General features: G+C 33.4%; 1 protein-coding gene across 4 annotated transcripts in view; it reads right to left on the reverse strand.

The window, feature by feature from the left end:
* Positions 1-23,352, reverse strand: part of LOC114348372 (E3 ubiquitin-protein ligase TRIP12) — a 249,767-nt gene that overhangs the window by 29,499 nt on the left and 196,916 nt on the right. For all 4 annotated transcript variants that reach the window (XM_028298962.2, XM_050643127.1, XM_028298954.2 and 1 more), the window contains 3 exons: positions 16,958-17,214; positions 6,265-6,484; positions 2,533-2,887 (listed from right to left, as the gene is read on the reverse strand). In XM_028298962.2, coding sequence (XP_028154763.1) covers positions 2,533-2,887; positions 6,265-6,484; positions 16,958-17,214 — 832 coding nt within the window. The remainder of the gene's footprint in view (positions 1-2,532; positions 2,888-6,264; positions 6,485-16,957; positions 17,215-23,352) is intronic.

A 23,352-nucleotide genomic window follows, 5' to 3' on the forward strand; every position in this document is an offset into this window, starting at 1 on the left:
TAAAAAGAAAAAGAAAAAAATATGAATCGTCCGGGATTTGAACCCGCAATCTCGCGATTTTTTTATCTCTGGTCCAATGCTCTACCAACAAGGCCATCAAGCCGCATGCTACTTACCTTTCAGATATACATAATTATACATCACGGTGAGAAGTGAAATATAAAAATAGATGTTTTATTATTTTACGCCCAAGGAAGACAAATCCAAAGACACAAAATTATAATAAAAAAACCTTTTAAACCACCTTTTTCAAATTGCGCAAGTTGTATTATTAATATTAATGTTAATAAACGAAATATAAATATTTTGACGTTTCACAATTTGACAATTCACTTTTAACTGCAGTGCCTTAAAATTTTTAAAGCACTAGTGCCTTAAAGTAGCATTTTTAACACGTTTGTAGAAAAATATATTTAAAAACACTAATATATTCTTTCCACACCTTTTCTGGACTGATACATACATAAATTAAAACATTTTGAAGTATAACTTCAAAAATATAATATGAAAACTATTTAAAAAGGCAGTATAACTATTAACTAACCTTTGTTGTTTCTCTTCCCACAAATTTTAAAACGCAACAACCATACATAACCAAACCGTCAACCGTCCAAACCACAGCTGCGCTACAGCTGCCATATTGGATAATTTTTGACATGTCATTTGAACATCCAATCAGAACAAAGTTATAATGCGCATGCGCCGGGATCGTATTTTTTAACATATAAAAATTCACCCTCATATCGCGCGTAAACAAGTATAACTTCAAAAATTTATTTAGTATAAACAAATTAAATACCTTTTAAACTATTTGACCAAATGCTTTGAAATTTAGGGTATGATTTAAGCACCAGAAGTCTCAGCATTCCGTGTAATAAGAACGTTTTAAGTTAATTTTTAGATAAGTTATGAATATTTATAAAAACTCAAAATTTATGATTTATTTTGCAATTTTCTAAGCGACCAATAAGGATAGACATATTCAGCGGACGCCATATTGAAGTTTTTTATACGATTTATGAGTTTCTCACTCTCAAATTTGTTTAAAATACGTAACTTTTTGGTTATAGACGAAAAAAGCGAAAATTTACCGTTTCTTGATCTTCATTTGTTTATAACTATGTATATCATCAAAATCGGATGCAGGAAACATAGGTTATTAATGTAGATGTCCATACTACTCAAAAAATTTGGTTTCGGCCTGGAGAGGGTTGTGTCACCAACAGGATATTTTTTTTAAGCAACAACATTTTTGTTTAATCTAGTAGTATTTTGTATTTTGACAACGACACCCCATTTTGGGCGTCGAAACGTTAATAAAAGTATTTTTTCAATTTAATTGTGCCTTATTTCCCATCTAAATAGTTCATTAAAACTACTTTTTACGCACATTATATTCCTTCTTTTTTATGATGAATTATCCAAAAAAAAGTTACAACTAAGAAAGTATCCTTCTATCAGAACAAACTGTTCACTTTAAGTGTTATAATTTTTAAGAAACATGGTTATATTTTTACTTATAACTCTATATCCCAAAAATAAATCACCCTTTGAATTAAATTAACTTATTTTTGTCTATTATATTCCAAGATATAACTGTGTTCTCTAAACCGAATAACGTTCTGTAGAGAAAGTTAGGGGAAAACCAAAGAGTTACATCTGCCATCTCTCGGAGACTAGTGTACTTAAACATGTAACTATTTTTTCCATAGTAGAAGTCATTATTTGGAAGGTATTGATGCAATAAAAAAACTGTAACATTTTGAGATGTAACCCTCTTCTTCCAAATGAACGGTATGGTTACTCATGTTCTTAAAACTATTTTAAATTACAAAAAGGACTTTAAAATTCACTAAAATTTTGTTTAAGTAGTAGGTAATAAATCAGTGTTGATTACATTGTCTCTGAAACCTACACCAAATATTAATACACTATAGAGCGTTTCACGTTAAGAACGGAACGTTGCGTATATAGGGCTACGTATTTCTTATGGACGATAGAAGCGCGCCGATGTCGCTTCTATCACATCGAGAATGAATCGTATATCTGCAGTCTAATAGCGCAAGACGTGCCTGAGAGTTTTGGCAACACTGATATGCATAATCCAAATGTTCCGTTCTTAACGTGAAATAAAGTAGTGGAACCTCGATAAGTCGGATTAATCGTGACCACGGCCCATCCGGGTTATTGAAAATCCGGGTTAGCCGGAGAATGTGGTAAAAATTAATAAAACACTGTATACTTACAGGTAAACTCCATTGTAATGGTGAAAACATGAAATACATATGGAAAATACATCTAAATTACGTACAATTGTATACAGTATTGTTCATTTCTTGGTAAAAAAATCAGTCAAACTGAAAAAATGTTTGTTTTGTCTGATGAAAATCGGTCCGGGTTAGCCGGCTTCCGGATTATCGGAGGCCGACTTATCGGGGTTCCACTGTATAGGTGTCCTTGATACTATTGACACCCTCTAATTTTTTTTTACTTATTTTCCTTCCCGAGAAAATATACAAATGAAAAACTTACCTAAAGGAGTTTCATTATCAGTATCAGTCTCACTCTGGTCATTTCCGTTGTTACTAAATTGTCTCACAGCCTGATAAACAGTCATGTTGTAAGGCAGCACGTTGTTACCAATAAGAAATTGCAACTTGTGCCTGGTACCAGTTTGTGATATCACAACACTGGCTAAAGTATCGTCTATATCGTCGTCAGTATCAGCATCGTCACTATCCGCACTATCCTTATCTCGAAGTCTACCATAACCTCTTACAACTAGATATCGTTCGATTGCCTGCACTAGAGCTAAGGGATCGATCTTCACCGTACCGCCCTTCCACTGTTTCAGATTGGAGCAGTCCGGATGTCTTTGTAGATTACACTATAATTAGAGAATATGTTTTAGTTATACTCATTATTAAAAATCTTCCAATATTTTTATTGGTTTGTAGGTATGATCAAATAATAAACTATTTTGCAAAAATAATAACTTCCGTTATAGTCCAAGAGGAAGCGCCGAAAAATTTCTATAAAGCTAGTTATTTCACAGTTGATTACTGCGATTGTGTAGAGAAACATACTGCGGTCGGTCATGCGAAACGTACAGCAGGTGGTACTGACAGCTTGTCAAAGTTGCTTTCCTAAGAAGGTAATTAAATCCATTTACTAAGGCTAAAAATCAGTACACACATTCTAAATTGAATATAAATAAAAGTTATTATAGTCTGTCAGCTGTATGACGGGACAGAGCCGGTCGGCCGGCCCCAATGAATGTACAGGGTTATTCACTATATTTTGACCCCCTCTAAACTGCTTTATTTACAGAATTACAAAAAAATGTAAAATATAAAACTTATTCAATTGTTTAATTATGATTTTTTGACATATACTATATCGTACTAGTGACGTCATCCACCTGGGCGTGATGACGTAATCGACTTTTTTTTTAATGAGAATAGGGGTCGTGTGCTAGCTCATTTGAAAGGTTATTCAATTCCCTATTCAGTAATATAAACATTAACATGATTGTTTACACAGGGTGTCCAAAAAAAATTTTTAAATTAAATTATTGTTTAATTAATAATTCAAACATTTTTTTTGGCAACCTGTATAAATAATGATCTTAATGTTTATATTACTGCATAGAGAATTGAATATCCTTTCAAATGACCTAGAACACAATTCCTATTCTCATTAAAAAAATAGTCGATAACGTCATCATGCCCAGATGGATGACGTCACTAGTACGACATATATGTCAAAAAATCATAATTAAAAATCGAATAACTTTTATATTTTACATTTTTTTCTAATTCTGTATATAAAGCAGTTTACAAGGGGGTCAAAATATAGTGAATAACCCTGTACATTTATTGGGGCCGACCGACCGGCTCTGTCCCATCATGCAGCTGACCGACTATTATAACTTTTATTTATATTCAATTTAGAATGTGTGTACTGATTTTCAGCCTTAGTAAATTGATTTAATTACCTCCGCAGGTAAGCAACTTTGACAAGCTGCCAGTACCACCTGTTCTACGTTTCGCATGACCGACCGCAGTATGTTTCTCTGCACAATCACGGTAATCAACTGTGAAAAAACTAGCTTTAGTAAATTCAGAGATTTTTCGGCGCTGCCTCTCCGTCTATTATAGCAAATACATTGTTTAAACGGCCAAAAATAACAGTGCACATGGAAGCAGATAAAGAAGAGAGGATTGTAAAAAACCAAATACACTGTATTAGTTAGACAAAGATACAGAAACACAATTATATGTATCAGCAAAAACATATCCGCAGCCCGACATAGGATCAGATCACAACCCAGTAATGACAAAAAAATCATGAAAATACATGCTCAACATGAAAGTAATAAAACTAAGAACAACAGAGGCACAAATCGGTGTAAGTAAACCAAAGAACCAACTCATAAAACAACGCCTCACAGATGAAATCAATAATCGATTAATGAATGCTAAAGAACAAATTCTTCAGAATCATGATACGGTTACAAAATGGTTATTAATAAAGACAGAAATAGATCAAAGTCAAAAAGAAATTCTGACACCAACCAGTCACAAAAAGAAACAATGGATGACAGAGGAAATTTTAGATATACCCTATTCCACGAACATACGACTCTGTTGGATTATCTCGACAACGAATATTTTATTGTGCAAAATCTGAAGAACGAAAGTAAATTGCAAATTACATTGTGGTTTATTGAAATAATTATTAGAGCCATTTACTTCCGCACTTCTTATGTTGTACACTAAAATATTCGTTGTCGCGATAATCCAAAACAGTCGTATATTCGTGGAATGAACCATATAGTGACAGAAAGACGTCAACATAAAATATAGATAATCGGATGTACAAAAAAGTGAACAAACAAATAAAATACAAAACAAGGCGAAAGAAGAAAGGTTAAAAAAGCGATGTACAGAAATAGAAATAAACCAGAAAAGACATGATTAACACACACAAAAAAAAATAACGAATTAACCAAAACAACAACAGAAAAAGAAAAACGGGAATACTGAAGATACACATGGAAAAAGTGTTGAATAATACCGCAAAATTAAAGACATTGGCAGAATACATCAATGAGTTGTTCAAAGAAAATAAAAGTACAACATATGGAAAGTAAAAGTAGAAGATGGTGTGGTTTTAAAGGTATCAAAAGAGGAAATTAAAATGACATTAAAAACAGAAATGGCATCCATAAGAAACAAGATTTAAAAGTTTATTAATTAATTTTAATCTTCATCAAATGCGAATTTTGATATTTCTTAACCCGGCACCTGCCACGTGGGTGCACCCCTTAGTAACGCACCTTTTTACCACACATATTACGTAACGCAATTTTTTAAGATTTTTAACCCCCCCCCCCCCCCCCCACCAGCGTTACGTAATACTTGAACTGCCCCTTATAGCGACTAATATAAATGATAAAAGTTAAAAAAAAAATGAAATTAAAAAGGTGTTATAAGCAAATTAGCAAGTACCAAGCCATAATAAATCAAGTGAATTAAAAATATCTAAAAAAAAATTAAGATTTATTGAGTATAGAGTCTATATTAATAATTTAAATCAATTATTGCAATAAAAAATGTTAATTTGACCTGTTCATCAAAAACACAAAAAAAAAATTAAATCTTAAACTGCCAGATGATGACACCCCAATTCGACTTTAGAGCTACAAGTTCAGAATAACACTAAGTAATCACTTCAAACCCAAACAGATCTATGCTATATAATATTATAGAAAGCTACTATGACGCACAGCACGGTTACCAAACTTGAAATACCAAATATTTGATGAAAATGTGTTATGGGGTGCTGGTAGCACCCCACGTGACAGGTGCCGGATTAATAATAATGGATACTATACGACATATTTGAATTACTATTTGAAATATTCATTTTTAAATACAATAGTAACAGTTTGTTTGTTCTATTCATTCAGTATTTCTGATTTAGCTACAGTAGCTACCGATATTCTTTCCTTTCTCTTTTCCATAATTTTAATTTTGCCCTTGTACTAGTGGGAATGTCCTAAGAACCACGCCTACATCTTGTCCGATTCTGAGCAACGCGGCCTAGTACATTTTGTGAGCCTCAAACACAGTCCATCGTGTTGAGTGCTACAAGGTTGCTCTATAATCAGGACTGTTACTCGCAAAGGGTTAAGGATAAAACAGGAAAACAATAAATAGAATGATTCATCACTGACCTAATGCCATAATTATTACTTACTTTTAACTGATGTGTATTGAAAAATTTCAGTGCACTAGTTCCACCTCGGCCAGCACCTGAGCTGGCAGGTAAATCGTGTACCTTGACTGGAAATTGTTCTAATTGTGAGACACACCCATTTAATTTAGCGACTAGCGCCCCCATCCATGTGGAATTCAATTCCGGTATGTCGATGATGTTACCATCAACTGGACAACCAGCAAATACGTTCAAGAATACCCTGAAAATAAAAAATAAAGATTAGTAATACATATATAAATTTTACTAAAACAACTATGACATATTTCTATGATATGCATGTACAGAGATGTTTAAAGAGCAAAGAAAACAGAAAGAGAATATATGAGACTGTAGTGACAAGTATCACTCTATACAGCTGTGAAATATGGCCACTGAAAGAAAGAACACTAGCAACGCTGAGAGCAACGGAAATGGAATAGAAAGGATTACCAACGAACGCGTTACAGAAATAATGGGAATCACAATCTCTAGAGGATTACTATAAAATTACGTTATTGTGTCATTTTTACTTTGACTACATTTAAATGGGAATAAACTAATATCAATCAATAATGGAAGTCCAAAAACTAATATGTAGGTCCACAGAATCTCTGACTGAACAATTTCGGTCATTAAGAGCATTTGCACAGAGAATGGGACTAAATATAAATGTTCAAAAGACCAAATATACAAGGGTGTAACAAAAATACAGGTCATAAATTAAATTACATATTAGGGGACCAAAAATAGTTCAACTGAACCTAACTTACCTTAGTACAAATGTGCACACACAAAAAGTTATAGCCCTTTGAAGTTATAAAATGAATATCGATTTTTTTCAATATATCGAAAACTATTATATTGTCCTTTTCATGATCATTTTTCAGTGCGTAACAAATGATAGGAAAAAGGGTAAGTCCGTGATAATACACATTAATGACATTTATTCTAACATGACATTTTAGTTAAATCTGACAGTTATCACATTTTATTTTCAATTTGGAATAAAAACAAATCAAATGTGTTTCTTGCATTTATAAAATGGTATTCTCTTTGATTTGTATAGTCTTATAAATTATACAGATTATATTTGTAATATTATTATCTAATTAAAAAAAAATATTTTTTATTATGGCGCCATCTATCGACAACTAGAATAACTAGAATAAATTTTATAAAAATGTCACCGACGAAATGTAATCACCGACGTGCCTTTTTTTCTGTCACATACAATTTAATGCGTTAGAAAGAAATCGAAAAACTGTGACGCACTGAAAGATGATAATGAGAAATACTGTACCTAGATTTTATATCGAAAATGGACATGTGGCATTCTTATGGCAGGAGCCATCTTAAAAATAAATTATAGTGAAATTTGTGCACCCCATAAAAATTTTATGGAATTTTGTTCCCTTAACCCCCCCCCCCCCCCCCAACTTTTGTGTACGTTCCAAATAAATTATTATTGTGGTACCATTAGTTAAACACAATGTTTAAACAAGTTAAACACCATATATTTGTATATGGTATAGAGACGTGTTAATAATCTGAAAGTTTATCTATAATTTACATTTTTAGGTATACTTTGAACCATATTAAAAAAGAAGCAACATCTCAATAATAGGTGCCTTATCGCAAAAATACTAAGAGGCAATAAAGTTGCCTCTTAGTAATATTCACCCCTTTGTCGGCCACGCAGCGTTCCGCCCCTGGAGCTTTTACTTAGGTACGTCATGACCTACAGTCGGAAAAATGGAAGAATACCCATGAACGAACATATAAAACACGATGTATTTTCCTGTCACCGTGTCACAAAGAAAATTGTCCAGTGCAAGTAGATGTAACAATAATTACTACATGTACTTGCGCTGGCCAATTTCTTGTGTGACACGGTGACAGGAAAATACAGCGTGTTTTATATGTTCGTTCGTGGGTATTCTTTCATTTTTCCTACTGTATTTATTCCCAAATTTTGGTGCATTATCTCGATCATGAGCGTCACAAAAGAAAATAATAAAAACCGTGACTTTGACCCCTTATAACTACCCTCGTCCCCAACTCTGGTTTCCGCCCGTTGGGGAAAGTCATGTACACAACTAATTCAACATATCCCCGTATAGTTTTTTCATATTACTTATCACGAGCAAAATAGCTTCTATCTCTCCGACTAATATACATTAAGCATCAAAATTAACGCACCACCTTAAAAATGGGACATTTTTTATGTCTCATATTTTCTTAACCTGTTTTAGTGATTTTTTTTTAGTGTATTATAGCCTTATTTTTCAAGAATATCGATGTAATAATGTTATTGCTAAACAGGTATAAATATGTATTTGTATAAACATTGTATACCGGATGTAACAATGATAATGTGTTTTTTCCTCAAAGTGTGCAACACCCTGTGGAATATTCTAGGGCCTAGGGTATATAAAATATTAAAATTAAAACTCAACTGTAGCCTTAGGCTTTCGTAACATTTCGCTTATGTGGGATAATAAAAAAAAGTAAGATATTTTAACAACTAGCCTTGTTATTTACCAATACAAGGCATTTCTAAATAAGTACGACAAACTTTAAGGGGTAATTCTGCATAAAAATACAGGGTGTAACGAAAATACAGGTCATAAATTTAATCGCATATTCTGGGACCAAAAATAGTTTGATTGAACCTAACTTACCTTAGTACAAATGTGCATATAAAAAAAAGTTACAACCCTTTGAAGTTACAAAATGAAAATCGATTTTTTCCAATATATCGAAAACTATTAAAGATTTTTCATTGAAAATGGACATATGGCATTCTTATGACAGTAACATCTTAACAAAAAATTATAGTGAAATTTGGACACCCTATAAAATTTTTATGGGGGTTTAGTTCCTTTAAACCCCCCCAAACTTTTGTGTACGTTCCAATTAAATTATTATTGTAGTTCCATTACTTAAACACAATATTTTTAAAACTTTTTTGGCTCTTAGTACTTTTTCGAAAATTCAGTTTTTATCGAGATATTTTGAATATTTGTCAAATCCACCACATATTTGTATATGGTTAAGTACGATTATGGAGACTTTGTAATAATATGAAAATTTATGTATGATTTACATTTTTAGGTATATTTTGAACCGTATTAAAAAAGAAGCCATATCTCGATAAAAGTTGCCTTCTCTAAAAAATACAAAGAGGCAAAAAAGTTTTAAAAACATTTTGTTTAACTAATGGTATCCACTTTGACATTAATAAACGTCAAATACGGTTGCATCTAAAATAGCTCCAGAAAAAATTAATTTTTTAGTAGTTTAACTTAAATTAATTTTATAGTGGTTTTAATTATCATTGATAAGAAGTTTCAGTCCTATGGGTTAAACAGCCTAGGCTTCTTTTCACGGTGTTTAACTTTTGTGTGAACAGTTTCAAATTTGGCCATGGTTAAACGTACCTAAATATTGACATTCAGCTCGCAGTTTTTGTGGCAATTAAAACATTTAAATTTCATCGTGGGTAAAAACATTTACATATTGTAGAATAGTGATACAAAAGTGAAAATATTCTCCCCAGATGGGGGAGAATATAAAAAAGACGCCAGTGTGCGAACTAAATACTGCTGAAGTTATTAGTGATAGTAATCAAGACATGGAAACAGGAACTATCACCACAAATTCTTCTGCTACAAGGGAGGTAAAACTTTTTAATATTAATTGTAATAGTTACGACTTTCAAAATTGTTGTGTTTATGTTGAGAAGACCAATGATCAGAATATTTCCCGTTTGCATCCAATGGTTGTTGCAGATATTTTACATCAAAAATTAAAGATTAATAATATTAAGCAAATTAAAAGTATAGGAAGAAACCGTGTTAAAGTAATCCTCAAATCTATTTTGGATGCAAACAATTTAGTCAATAATAGTCACTTAAAGGACGATAATTTAAAAGCGTACATTCCAAATCACCTCTTGGAAATCAAAGGACTGATACGCGATGTTGATACCAAATATAATATTGACTATTTGAAAAAATATATGAGCTCTAGTTCACCAATTATTGATATTAAAAGAATGCACAGGAAAGTAGAAAAGGATGGAAATACAGAATACGTCCCTAGACGTAATGTTATAATTACTTTTGAAGGCAATTGTTTGCCAAACTATGTTGTGATAAATTATGTATTTTTCCAAGTGGAAAAATTGTTGGGTAAAGTGACGCAATGTTATAAATGCCTCAAATATGGACATATTTCTAGACAGTGTAAAGGTACACAGGAATACTGTATACAATGTGGACAAATTAAAAATGACATACATACATGTGATGAAACAAAAAAGTATTGCATACACTGTAAAACTGATAAGCATATATCGATCTCTAAAAACTGTCCTTTTTTCGAACATCAAAAAAAAATAAAAAATATCATGATTGAACATAAAATCTCATATTTGGAGGCAAAAAATTTGAGTGACTCATCATTTTCTGGTCTTATTTCTAATAACAGATTTGAAATATTGTCAAATTCAGACAAAGAATTTCCAAAATTAACTAACTCCTCTGAAGTTAGTACATCTCCTTATTTCAAGCCATTGAGGCCTCATCTACAGAAACCCAAAAGTTTTAGCCAACCAAGCTGTAGTACATCAAGCACTGAGTATAGTGCAAATAAAAAAAGAAAAGTATCATCTCCAACTTCCGAAGATCCTACACCATATCTCATCCCTTTCAGATTTGGACCGTCTCAACCTTTACCTCCCTTAAACAAGGAAAGTTTTTCTAATACAGACAATGATAAAAATAAGTTAGTAGATTCCTTAGTACTTCTTTTCTCAAGTTTTATTCAAAATATTAATTGTTTAGAAGAGGCAAAATCACTTGACATGAATTTGTTAGCCAAAGGTATTAATAATGTTCTATACAATATTTTAAAATATAACTCATCTAATGACAAACAAATCTAAACTCAAAATAATACAATGGAATGCTCGATCAGCTGTTGCTAACAAAAACAGCCTTATTAACTTTTTAATAACCGAAGATATTGACATAGCTTTAATAAGTGAAACTTGGTTTAAACGGGATGTTGTATATATTTATAGAGGTTATAATGTGATACGCGAAGATCGCGATGACGGCTATTCTGGAGTTGCTATTTTAATTAAAACTGGTATTCCTTTTGAGCGCATAACAATTAAAAAAAATTATATTCAAGACTTGCTTGCTTGTGGTATTAAAATCAACTATAAACAAAGTTATTTAAGTTTACTCTCTGTATATAGGTGCCCAAAAACTAAAACCAAAACCGAAGATTGGGATAAGTTATTTTCTCAACTAAAACACCCTTGTATCATTGGAGGAGATATGAATGCACATAATTCTTTGTGGGGCTCATATAAAAATGATAATATAGGCCATCAAATTGTGGAGACAATTCAGAATTTAGATTATGTAGTAATGAATAATGGACAACCAACTTGCCAAACGAGTCCAGGAAACTCAGATTCCATGATTGATGTCACGTTTTGCTCACCATCCCTTTTTGATAAAACTTCGTGGTCTGTAGATCTTGATACCTTGGGATCAAATCATTTCGTTATAAAGGTTGTGATCGATGTCTTGGGAACTAATGCTAATACCATTTATCCCAGTACTAAGTGGAACATTAAAAAAGCAAATTGGTCATTATACTCTCAGCTTGTTGATACCTTATTAAACGAAAAATCTCACACATCCTTAAATACCCAAGAAAAATATAATTTCCTTATTGACTGTATTAATGAAGCTTCTAAACAATCTATTTCTGAATATAAACCATTTAAATGCAAACGGACTCCCCCTCCGTGGTGGGATTCGGAATGTGATCAATCCGTTGCAGAAAGAAAGAAGGCATTAATAAACTATAAAAACAATTCTTCTCCTGAAAATTTTTGTAAATGCAAAGAAGTAAATGCTCGTGTCAAAAAATTCCTGAAATTAAAGGCCAGACAAAGTTGGGTTGAATGGTGTTCAAAATTAAATAAACAAACTCCATCTAGTCTTATTTGGAATCAAGCAAGAAAAATGAATAGGAAAAAAGTTAATTTTTCATTACCTCTAAGTAATTCATGGGTAGACGATTTTTTCGATAAAATAGCTCCACCTTACGTAAATAACCAGTTAGATGTTATTAATTCTAAAACGCTTCCATCTGATCAGAATCATTTTCTCCTTACACCTTTTTCGAGAGCTGAATTAGAATTTGCCCTTGATAATCGCGTTAGTACCTCACCAGGATACGATGCAATCAAATATCCTATGATACAACATTTACCAGATAACGCAAAACAATTACTTTTAAATATATTTGACCAGATAATTATTGAAGGCAACAGCATAATAGATTTTAAGCGTATTATAGTCGTTCCTATTCCCAAACCGGGGAAAGACCCTAAATTAGCTGAAGCTTACCGACCGATATCATTATTATCATGTATATTGAAGACTCTCGAACGGATGGTTAAGATTAGGTTGGATTGGTGGCTAAGGGATCAAAATCCTTTACCCGCTAACCAACATGGTTTTAAAAAAGGTTATGGAACTTTAGATTCCTTAACAACTCTTGTTGTAGACATTCAGAACAGTTTTTCCAGGAACAGTTATGTGCCCGCTTTATTTTTAGACATCAAAGGTGCTTATGACTCTGTCTCTCTTTCAATTCTCCAAGAAAAAATGATAACATTTTTTAATATTCCATCACAGTTTGCTTCTAACATTGTAAACCTGTATAAAAATAGAATAATTTATTTAAAAAATAATCATACTCTTATAGGCCCTAGACTTAATAATAAAGGATTACCTCAGGGCTCCGTTTTGAGCCCTATTTTATTTAACATTTACACAGCAGATCTACACAACATCACTATTAACAATATTGCATTTAATGTTGTACAATATGCTGACGATTTCTGTTTGTACACAGAACACAAGAAATATCAGCAATCCATTGAAAACTTGAATAGTGTCTATGGTCTCCATAAAAAATGGTTTGTTGAAAATGGCTTTGAATTATCATGCAGTAAGTCACAAGTTTGTTTATTTACCAGACATAACTTTCCTAATATTAGCACAATCACCTTAGGTGGGCATAAATTTTCTTTTAAAAATAAAATTAAATATCTTGGAATGATACTCGACCAAAAATTGACCTGGAAGTTACATATTGACGACATGTTGAACAGGTGTAATAAGGGAATAAACTTTCTTAAATCAATTAATAGAACTTGGTGGGGATCGGATGTTGAAGTAAGTTTATTATTTTATAAAGCTTACATACGATCTATTTTCGATTACGGCAGTGTTTTGTATGGATCAGCAAGTAATGCACTACTAAACAAAATCAACGTTTTACAGAATTCAGCCTTACGAATATGTCTAGGAGCTATGAGATCCACTCCAGTACAAGCTTTATATTTGGAAGCCTTGGAACCTCCTTTAAATCTAAGACGAAGTTTTTTGTCAAAAAAATATTTAATGAAAGTATACTTAATTAACCCTCTTCTATACCAAAAAATAGTGACTTTAAGTTGCCATGATCTAACCAATAAATATTGGCAAAAAAAGAAATCTCCCTTACTGTGTGAAGCTTATAATCAAAATATAGTACTCTTAAAAAATATAGATAAAACAAACGACTTATTCAAAAATTACGCGTACTCTTCTTTCTTTTCTCCTACAGATATTGTTGTACCAAATTATAGTGAAAACATATATTTAAATAAAAATATTCTTTTATCCATAACGAACAGTTACAATGAGTCAATAGCTCTATATACAGATGCGTCTAAATCTGCAGATGGAACTGGATGCGCCTTTTTTATACCATCGGGACATATAGAAAAGAAATTCAAACTGAAACCGGAGACTTCGATTTATACAGCAGAGGCTATTGCAATATATGAAGCTTTACTATATGTAGCTGAATTTGATTTCGCCCATATTATAATTTTGTCTGACTCCTTAGCAGTATTGAAATCTCTTGGTAAATATGGACCCCCAAACATCCAAGACTGCCCATACATTTATAAAATTAAACATATTAAACAAAATCTTTTAACCAAAGGAATCAATGTACATTTTATCTGGATTAAAGCACACGCAGGATTTGAACATAATGAGTATGTCGACTTATTAGCCAAAGAAAGCGTTTCATCCGATACCAGTATTCTACATAAAATAACACTGACTGATAGTATAATCTCTTTCAAGTCAACACTGCATCGGGAGTGGAGCTACCAGTGGAAGGAATACTCTTTTGTGAATCAAAATAGATACTCGTTAATTCAGCCCGATATTCCCAAATTTCCTTGGTACAAGTCTTGTAGAGATTCTAGAAAGTACATAACTTCTATTATTAGAGTACGATTCGGGCACGCATGTTATCCAAAGCATTTATTTAAAATACAGGTTTTGGATAATGATAAATGTGAGCATTGTGAAGAGGAAAGTGATTTAGATCATATATTTTTTGGTTGTTCTAAAAATACAATTTACTCATCTAAATTAATAAATGATTTATTAAAATGTAAAGTAGCAACTCCTTGGAATATACTGTATTTATTATCACTTGGTTCTGTAGATGTATACAACTCTTTAATTAACTTTTTAAAAGACAGCAAATTATCATTATAATTCCCTTAAACATTTTTAATTAATACCTTTGGTAGTTAGTTGTTTTAGCTGTTAAGCTTAGTGTTACTTAATACCTTTTATTTGTTATCTTTGTTTTAAACCTGTTTTGTATAACTTGATAACTTGTATTCCTTATGTGTCTGGCAGTATGACGGTAAGTCTAAGCCAAAATAATAATAATAAAAAAAAAAAACTAATGGTATCCCAGTAATAGTTTAATTGAAGCGTACACAAACATTTGGGGGGTTTAAAGGAACAAAACCCCCATAAAATTTTTATGTAAACATATTAAAAAAGAAGCCACAACTCGATAAAAAATGCCTTATCGAAAAAATACTAAGAGCCAAAAAAGTTTTAAAAATATTGAATTTAACTAATGGTACCACAATAATAATTTAATTGGAACGTACAGAAAAGTTTGGGGGGGTTTAAGGGAACAAAACCCCCATAAAATTTTTATGGGAAGCACAAATTTCACTATAATTTTTCTTTAAGATGCTCCTGCCATAAGAATGCCACATATCAATTTTCATTAAAAAATCTCTAATAGTTTTCGATATATTCGAAAAAATCGATTTTCATTTTGTAACTTCAAAGGGCTATAACTTTTTTTATGTGCATATTTGTACTAAGGTAAGTTAGGTTCATTCGAACTATTTTTGGTCCCAGAATATGTGATTTAATTTATGACCTGTATTTTTGTTACACCCTGTATATTGACCGTTTGCTTTATAAACATATGTCCACAAATGCTTCGTTTCCGAGATACGGGATGTTGAATTTTTTTTACAAACTGACCATTTATTTATGGCTCTAAAACCAGTTGAGATATACAAATGCAATTTGGTGGGTTTTAAGAAGTAGTTGGATGTATCTAAAATATTTATACCAGGATGCACGCCAATGGTGAATATAAAATTCTTAATTGTATGTCAAAAAATGCGCAATAACTACCTCTTAAAACCTACTAAATTTCATTTGCATATCTCAACCAGTTTTAGAGCAATCAGTAAATCGTCAGTTTGTAATAAAAAATTCAACATCCCGTATCTCGGAAAAAAAAACATTTGCGGACATATGTTTATAAAGCAAATGGTTATTATTTTTTCATACAGAATTACCCCTTAAAGTTTGTCGCACTTACAGTGGAACCTCGATTATCCGTCTCTTTATTAACCGTCACCTCTGTTAACCGTCAGGGTCCATACATAAGTTATATTGTATACATAAGTAAAAATTTAGTCATCAATTCATTTTGTTTGAGCATTGCGATAAGCCAAACGAAATTCGTTGAAATGTACACGTGCAGTTATGCCACCACCGCATTTTTTTATGTATAATTTTTGTTCTTATTCAGGGCTCTGGATTAAATTTCAATTTAAATAGGTAATGAATGATAAATGGTACCCTGCTTTTAGAGTTCTATTTTTAGAATTGCAAGCCGAAAATAAAAACACAGCACAATAATAATTATTATTAGTCAATATCTGTGTGTCACCATAATACTATGAATTTTTATTTTTTTTAATGTTCTGTTAACCGCCTTTTCGATTATCCGTCATACCCTTGGTCCGGTGCCCTGACGGATAATCGAGGTTCCACTGTATTTAGAAACACCCTGTATTGATGAATAACATTGCTAAGTAAAAAGGAAAATGTTAAGAAAGCCTAAGACAATAGTTGAGTTAGTTGAGTTTTAATTTCAATGTTTTATATACGCTAGAATATTCCACAGGGTGTTCCAAACTTTTTGAGGAAAATACACACTATCATTGTTACACCCGGTATACAATGACACTTACCTGTTTAGCAATAATATTATTACAACGATATTCTTGAAGAATGAAGCTTTAATATACTAAAAAAATCACTCAAATCGGACAACAGGTTTAGGAAATATGAGACATCAAAAATGTCCCATTTTTAGGTGGTGCGTTAATTTTGATGCTTATGTATTATAGATCTAATCATAAAACAGATATTTCAATATGTAAATTATTTGTGATAATTTATCAGGCAGACTTAAAAATATGACTTACCTAAGTCTTTGCTCTCTATCAAATGGTCCGTTTACATCAGCTAAATAAGAAAGAAGTGCCTTTATAAGGCCCGAATAATTAACTTCGAATGGGGATATGTCCGACTCCATCAATATTTCTCTAAGATCCAGAAGCGCTTCACGACATGCTGGAGCTGAAAGCTTGTCGATGGCTTGTTTTAAACGTACTATAACAGTGGTAGCTGGGTGGGGATCACCGTCGTCGGAGCTAGCGTAGGTTTCTATAAATTTGGATGCCTGGAAATTAAGAAATATACAACAATTTTATTCCATTCGACAACTCTTACAGATAGAATTCATCTGTTGATAAACGATACGTTGCAATCAATACTATCATTTTTTGAAATTATACTTCTTTAGGCGCGATTGGGAGTGTATTTTTATTATTCTGCGCGAATGCGCACACTGACAGTATGGAGTCAATTAAGGGTTGTCACTCCCGAAGGTACTTTTTAAAAAGGCCCTTTTAAAAGTTACAACGAACAAACTAACAGCACTTTATTTAATATAAATTATAACTGAACTGAAAATGAATTTTACAAGTATTTATACATAATTAATTGATGAGGTATATATTGTGGAAATGTTGAAACTGCTGATCGGCTGGACTATTGGACTGCAATACCGCTGACATCCGGGGTTATCGCACTGTAATTTCTCCATCCCCTGGGGAAGTTTTGTGAGGGATGAACAAAACTGAATGCACAGCATCTGGGATTTCTGGCCTCTGGTCGGTAGGGTCTTCTATTGTGGTTGGATGCTGGTCCTCTTTTTCTCTTTTCCATTTCCTTAACTTGAGGTAACCAAAAATTAGGATAATTGTAACCAGGATATATATGGGTGGTGTCCACAAATGGCTTTGGTCCGTATTTGTAGGAAGGATGGACTGGAATCTTTCTTCTTCTTGTGTTAACTTATGAAGTTCGTCTAAGGGGATTCTGTCTAATTTTAAGGGTTTGACTATTGGATGCCCTTCTGGAAGTGTAGTTATCTTGATTTTTGGTAATTTTAGTGGTTCCTCTTTGACTGTTGTTTTGGAGTTGAGGTATACTTCATTATTGGTCCTTACTTCGCATCCTGGAGGTAGTTCTATCAGATAAGTTCCTTCGAGTACTTCTATTTCGGTTGTGCCGCAATGGGTGGATACCTTGGTAGCTTTTGGGAAAACAGCGACGTAGTGTGCATCTGATATCTTCTGTATGATCGTTCTGGTCACAGTAACGGGAACGCTTTGGCATTGGGCGGCATCATTGACTAACTGAAGGATTTGGATGATGCAGTCATCAGTCTGTTTACTTTCTTGTGGGAATTTCTCTGGGCAGATGAATATTTTGGATTCGCTTCGTTTACATGGTAGATCCATATATAGGAAAGTGTCTGAGTTGTAGGCTAGATATGGACCAGGAGGAATGATTATTGTACGATTGGTAGTTGGGAGTGAGTACAAATGGAAATAGGTAAACGAACTGGAATGAAGAATAGGAAAATGTAAAATGAAAACAAGGGTGTGGTTCGTGTAGTAGCCATCAATGTCTACAATGTCATAATATTTGGATAGGTCTTCCTCTTGAATATAGGGAATCTGTGATGCAGGATGATGTTCAAGCATTTTCTGTACTGTCCATTCTATTTCTTCTGGTTTGATGAGACCATTATGTAAAGTTTTGATCCTTGCGAACGTCACTGCTGTTTGTAGATCGTCAAGTATCTGTATAATTGTTTGCAAGTTCAGGTTTATCTGATCTAAGATGTTTCGGACTTGCATATAATGACTAAAATTGAAAACAAATTGGTTCAATTCTGTTTTTATTTTGTTGGTCTCTTCGGCTATAATTTCTTGGTTGTGAGTTATTAGTGAAATAGTATTGTTGTAATTAGTCATTATTCTCTTGTTTAGGCTCAGTTGGCTGTTGATATTTGTAATGATGTTCTGTTGGCTATTTTCGAGTGATTTAATGGCAGCATTGTATCTCTCGGCATCGTCTTGATCTAAGTTACCAGAGATAGATTTTATTATGCTTCCTAATCCATTTATAAGTCCTCTTCTGCTTCTTGATGCTGGATATATTGTTTGGAGTTTATCTCTTGCAGTTTGGAGTAGGTACTGTATTGCTTTATCAAAATTTTGTAGGCTGTCAAAATATGGTTGACTAAGTCCATCTTCTATTGCTCTGCTGATTGTAATGTATTGAGATTCTATGGAGCTGATTTCTTCTGCGATGGGTTCTAGATGAAAATAGTGGATGAAATCGTGAGTGCTGGTTTGAATTCTGGCTTCTCCAATTTTAACGGGGAGGATCCCTGGATTGTCCTTCAGGTTCTGGATTTGAACTTGTTGGGCTGCTACTAAGGTACATCTGTAAAGTATTTTTACCATTAGTCTTTGGCTGATGTTTGATATTCTTTTTGTGTATTGTTGTATCTTGGGTGTCGACAGTAACTGTATTGTTATTTTTCACAATTCTGGAAGAAAATCTTGGAAGTAGTTTGTTTCTCTTCAGTGTTTTTCTTGTGTATACTTTGGTGCTCGGCTTGTAGGTTATCGGTGTTTCTCTTTTTTCATTTAATTTATCAATATTTTTCTGCTTTGCTTCTTGTAGTTTTTTGTTTATTTCTTTGTAGATTTCTTTTGTTTTTAATCTGTGATTCTGTGTATAGTTATTTATTAAGGTTCTGCTAATATCAATATCAAATGGATCTTGAGGATCTATATGACCGTTGAGAATTTCTATTGGTTTTTGTTTGGTTGATGAATGGATAGAGTTGTTGTATCCCAGAATAGCATATAACATCTGTTCTTTTATATTGAGATTTTTTCTTTTTTCTCTAAGTATTCGTAGATGTTCTAATATAGTGGAGTGGAAGCGTTCTATCATTCCATTTGACTGTGGATTATCTGGCGTTGTGTAGTGGATGGAAATTTTGTGTGTATAAACAAATTCCTGGATAAGGCCGTTCTTGAATTCTGTTCCACTATCTGCGATTATCATATGTGGAAGTCCATGATGGGTGACAAAAGGCATGAAGGCGTTGAGCACATTAATTGCGTTTGATCCTTCTATTGGGTATGCTTGTCCATATTTCGAAAATGCATCAATGATTGTCAGAAACTTCTGTCCGGCAGCTTGAAATGTGTCTATGTGGATGATTTCGAGTGGTTTCGTTGGAGTTGGAGTTACCATAAATTTCGGCTTAACTGGATTTCTGTCGTATTTATTGGTTTGGCAGGTATCACAAATATTGATGACTTCTTCTATGCCTTTCTTCAGTGTTGGCCAGTAGTAGCGTTTTCTTATTTGAGCTTCGGTTTCGTTGATTCCTCTGTGGTTGGTCTTTCCTTGGTGATAGTTTTCTATAATTTCCTTTTGCCTCTCTTCACTGTTTACGTCTTCTAAGAATATGTTGCATTTGACAAGATCGAATGCGGAGTTTTTGAAAGTTTCACGTAGAATATTGCACATGGATTCATAAAGTTTATCGTCTTCGAACAAAATAGCGTATTTCTTCTTTGGGTCTACGTAGTTCTTGAAAAATTGAAAAATGTCGTTATGAAGATCGTTTCTTCTAAGTTGAACGTGCATTCTCTTCTTTGTTGTAAAACATTGCTCTGTAACTGGTTTGGCTGGATTGTAGTTTACTAACTTCAAAATTATCTGGTTGTTGTAGCAGTTAAGTGGTTTCTCGCTGATTGGAATTCCCATTATCGGATTCTCTGCTGTAGAGTGTTTGCTGACATCTGAATCGTTGTCTTCTTGTTGATAAAGGGAGCTTGATGGCTGATCTTTAGAAATTTTCTCGTCCTGTGTGCTGTCTTCTTGTAGGAGTTCGTCTATTATTTTAATTTCTTCGGGAGTTAACGATGTTGTTTGATGTTTTTCATTACTTTGTCCAAGTCTCCTATAGGGGTTGCTGGATTATGATTTTGTTGAAAGTCTTGAGGTCGATCGGCTAGAAATTCTTCTAAGTCGGATAAAGAGCTGGGATGGTTGATCATGGATATATCGTCATCGTCTTTCTTCGAGAGAAGTTCCATTATTTCTTCCATGTTTTTGTCAAGGCTGTTTACTTCTTTTGTGTGGATTTCGACGCGGGATAAGGCATCTGCATTCGTATTTGATTTGCCTTTTTTATATATGACTTCGTAGTCGAATTCTTCTAACTTCAGTCTCCATCTGACAAGTTTTGAGTTTGGATCCTTAAGGGAGAATAGCCATTGTAGTGGTCGATGGTCGGATAAAATTTTGAATTTTCGTCCAAAAAGATAGGGGCGGAAGTATTTAGTGGCCCAGACGATTGCTAGCATTTCTTTTTCAATAGTTGAATATTTCAGTTCTGTTTCGTTTAAGGTTCTGGATGCATAGGCGATGGGTTTGTCCTTTCTTATTGGACCTTGTGACAGGATGGCTCCTATGGCGAAGTTACTAGCATCTGTGGTCAGGTTGAACGGCTTGGTGAAATCGGGATATTGTAGAAGTGGTTCGTTAACCAATAATCCTTTGCATGTTTTGATACAATTCAGGAACTCTTCTGTGTGTTCAATTTTTGCATCCTTTTTGAGACATGTTGTAAGTGGTTTCGTAATTTTTGCAAAATCCTTGATAAATTTTCTGTAGTAACCAAGTAGTCCTAAAAATCCTCGGATTTGCTTAGCTGTTTTTGGTATCGGATAATCTATGATTGCTTTGATCTTATTCGGATTTGGTTTTATTCCTTCGCAGGTTACGACATGGCCTAGAAAATCGACTTCCTTTTTGAGGAACTCGCATTTGTCTACTTGTATTTTGAATTTTGTTTCTCGTAGTCTTTCGAAAATCTTCTTCAGGTTTACCATATGTTCCTGGAGGGAGGTAGAAAAAACAATAATGTCATCCATGTAAACCAGACATATTTCTCCTGTGAGTCCTTTTAATACGTTGTCCATCACTCTTTGAAATGTTGAGGGTGCGTTTTTGAGTCCGAATGGCATTCTTAGGTATTCGTAATGACCATTTTCTACATTGAACGCCGTTTTCTGAATATCTTCTTCGGCCATTTCAATTTGGTGGAATCCGCTGGCAAGATCTAGGGTGGAAAAGTATTGGCAGCGTCCAAGTTTGTCCAAAATATCTGTTATGTTCGGGATCGGATATCTGTCATCGATGGTCTTCTCATTTACTTTTCTGTAATCAACAACTATTCGCCATTTGATCCTTCCTGAAGCATCTGGCTTTTTGGCCACGACCCAGATAGGACTGGACCAGGGTGATTGACTCGGTCTGATGATTTTCTGATCTAGCATTGAAGTGATTTGCTTACGTACTTCTTCCTTGTGGATGTGAGGATACCGATATGACTTGGTATAAACTGGAACTTCGTCTGTAGTTCTTATGTGGTGCTTTATCTGGTTAGTGAATGTTAATGGATCGTCGGGATTGTGAAATATATCGGCAAATTTCCTGCATAGTCGTCTTATGTGTAGTTCCTCCTCGGGATTCATATGATCAGTTCTCAGGAGAGGATCAACATCTATAGAACTGTTATTTTCCATGGGCAGAATATCTGTTGTGTATATATGGTGTTCTTGAAGATCTATTGGCTGGCTTTTGATTGGCTCGGTTAGTGCTACTTGGATGTATTCATCAGTATTATTGATTAATTCGGTCCAGGCAAGTTGATTGCATGCGACGCTTAGAGTTTCTCGTAGGTAAGCACCTTCGACTTCTTGTCTTGGTATGATGATTGTACCTGAAGTTTCTTTCACCGGCAATCTGACTTGGGTAATTGTTTGGGGCTCTAACTGGACGGAGTAGAATTGTGATTTATTCGTCACATAGTAATTTATAGGGAGGATGGAATGCTCTGTAGTGAGTGTGGCTTCGGGAAAATTAAGATTTGCTTTTAGAAGTTTAAGATTATCAAGGCCAATGAGGCCATCAAAGGTTTTATGGAATTTAAAAAGATAAAATTTTAGGCTTTTATTAGAGTTAAATTCGGGAAAAATTGGAATTTCTACGCAATAATCTTGCGAATGATTTTGAAAAATGGAAGTTACTACAAATGGTTCATATTTAATATCATTTTTGTAAAATTTATGGGCTATGTCGGGATTAAGAAAAGATTTAGTGGCTCCTGTGTCAATTAGAAGTTTTAGGGGAGGATTTTGAATTTTGATATATGGGAGCTCTCTTTTCTCGGCATAGGAATGTAATTCTATTACGTTTCTTGATTTTCCTCTAGAAGTTGAGGAAAATTTTGACTATCGTCTGTAAATTCTTCATAATCGTACCCTTCTTGTTCACAATAAGAGTAGTCTTGGTAATTATCGCCGTAAGCGGCTTCATCATAATTGTTTTCTTCCTGTTCTACATTATACAGCTCCTCTACTGTAAATCTTGG

The sequence above is a fragment of the Diabrotica virgifera genome, chromosome 2 (genome assembly GCF_917563875.1).
Source record: "Diabrotica virgifera virgifera chromosome 2, PGI_DIABVI_V3a".
NCBI lineage: Eukaryota > Metazoa > Arthropoda > Insecta > Coleoptera > Chrysomelidae > Diabrotica > Diabrotica virgifera.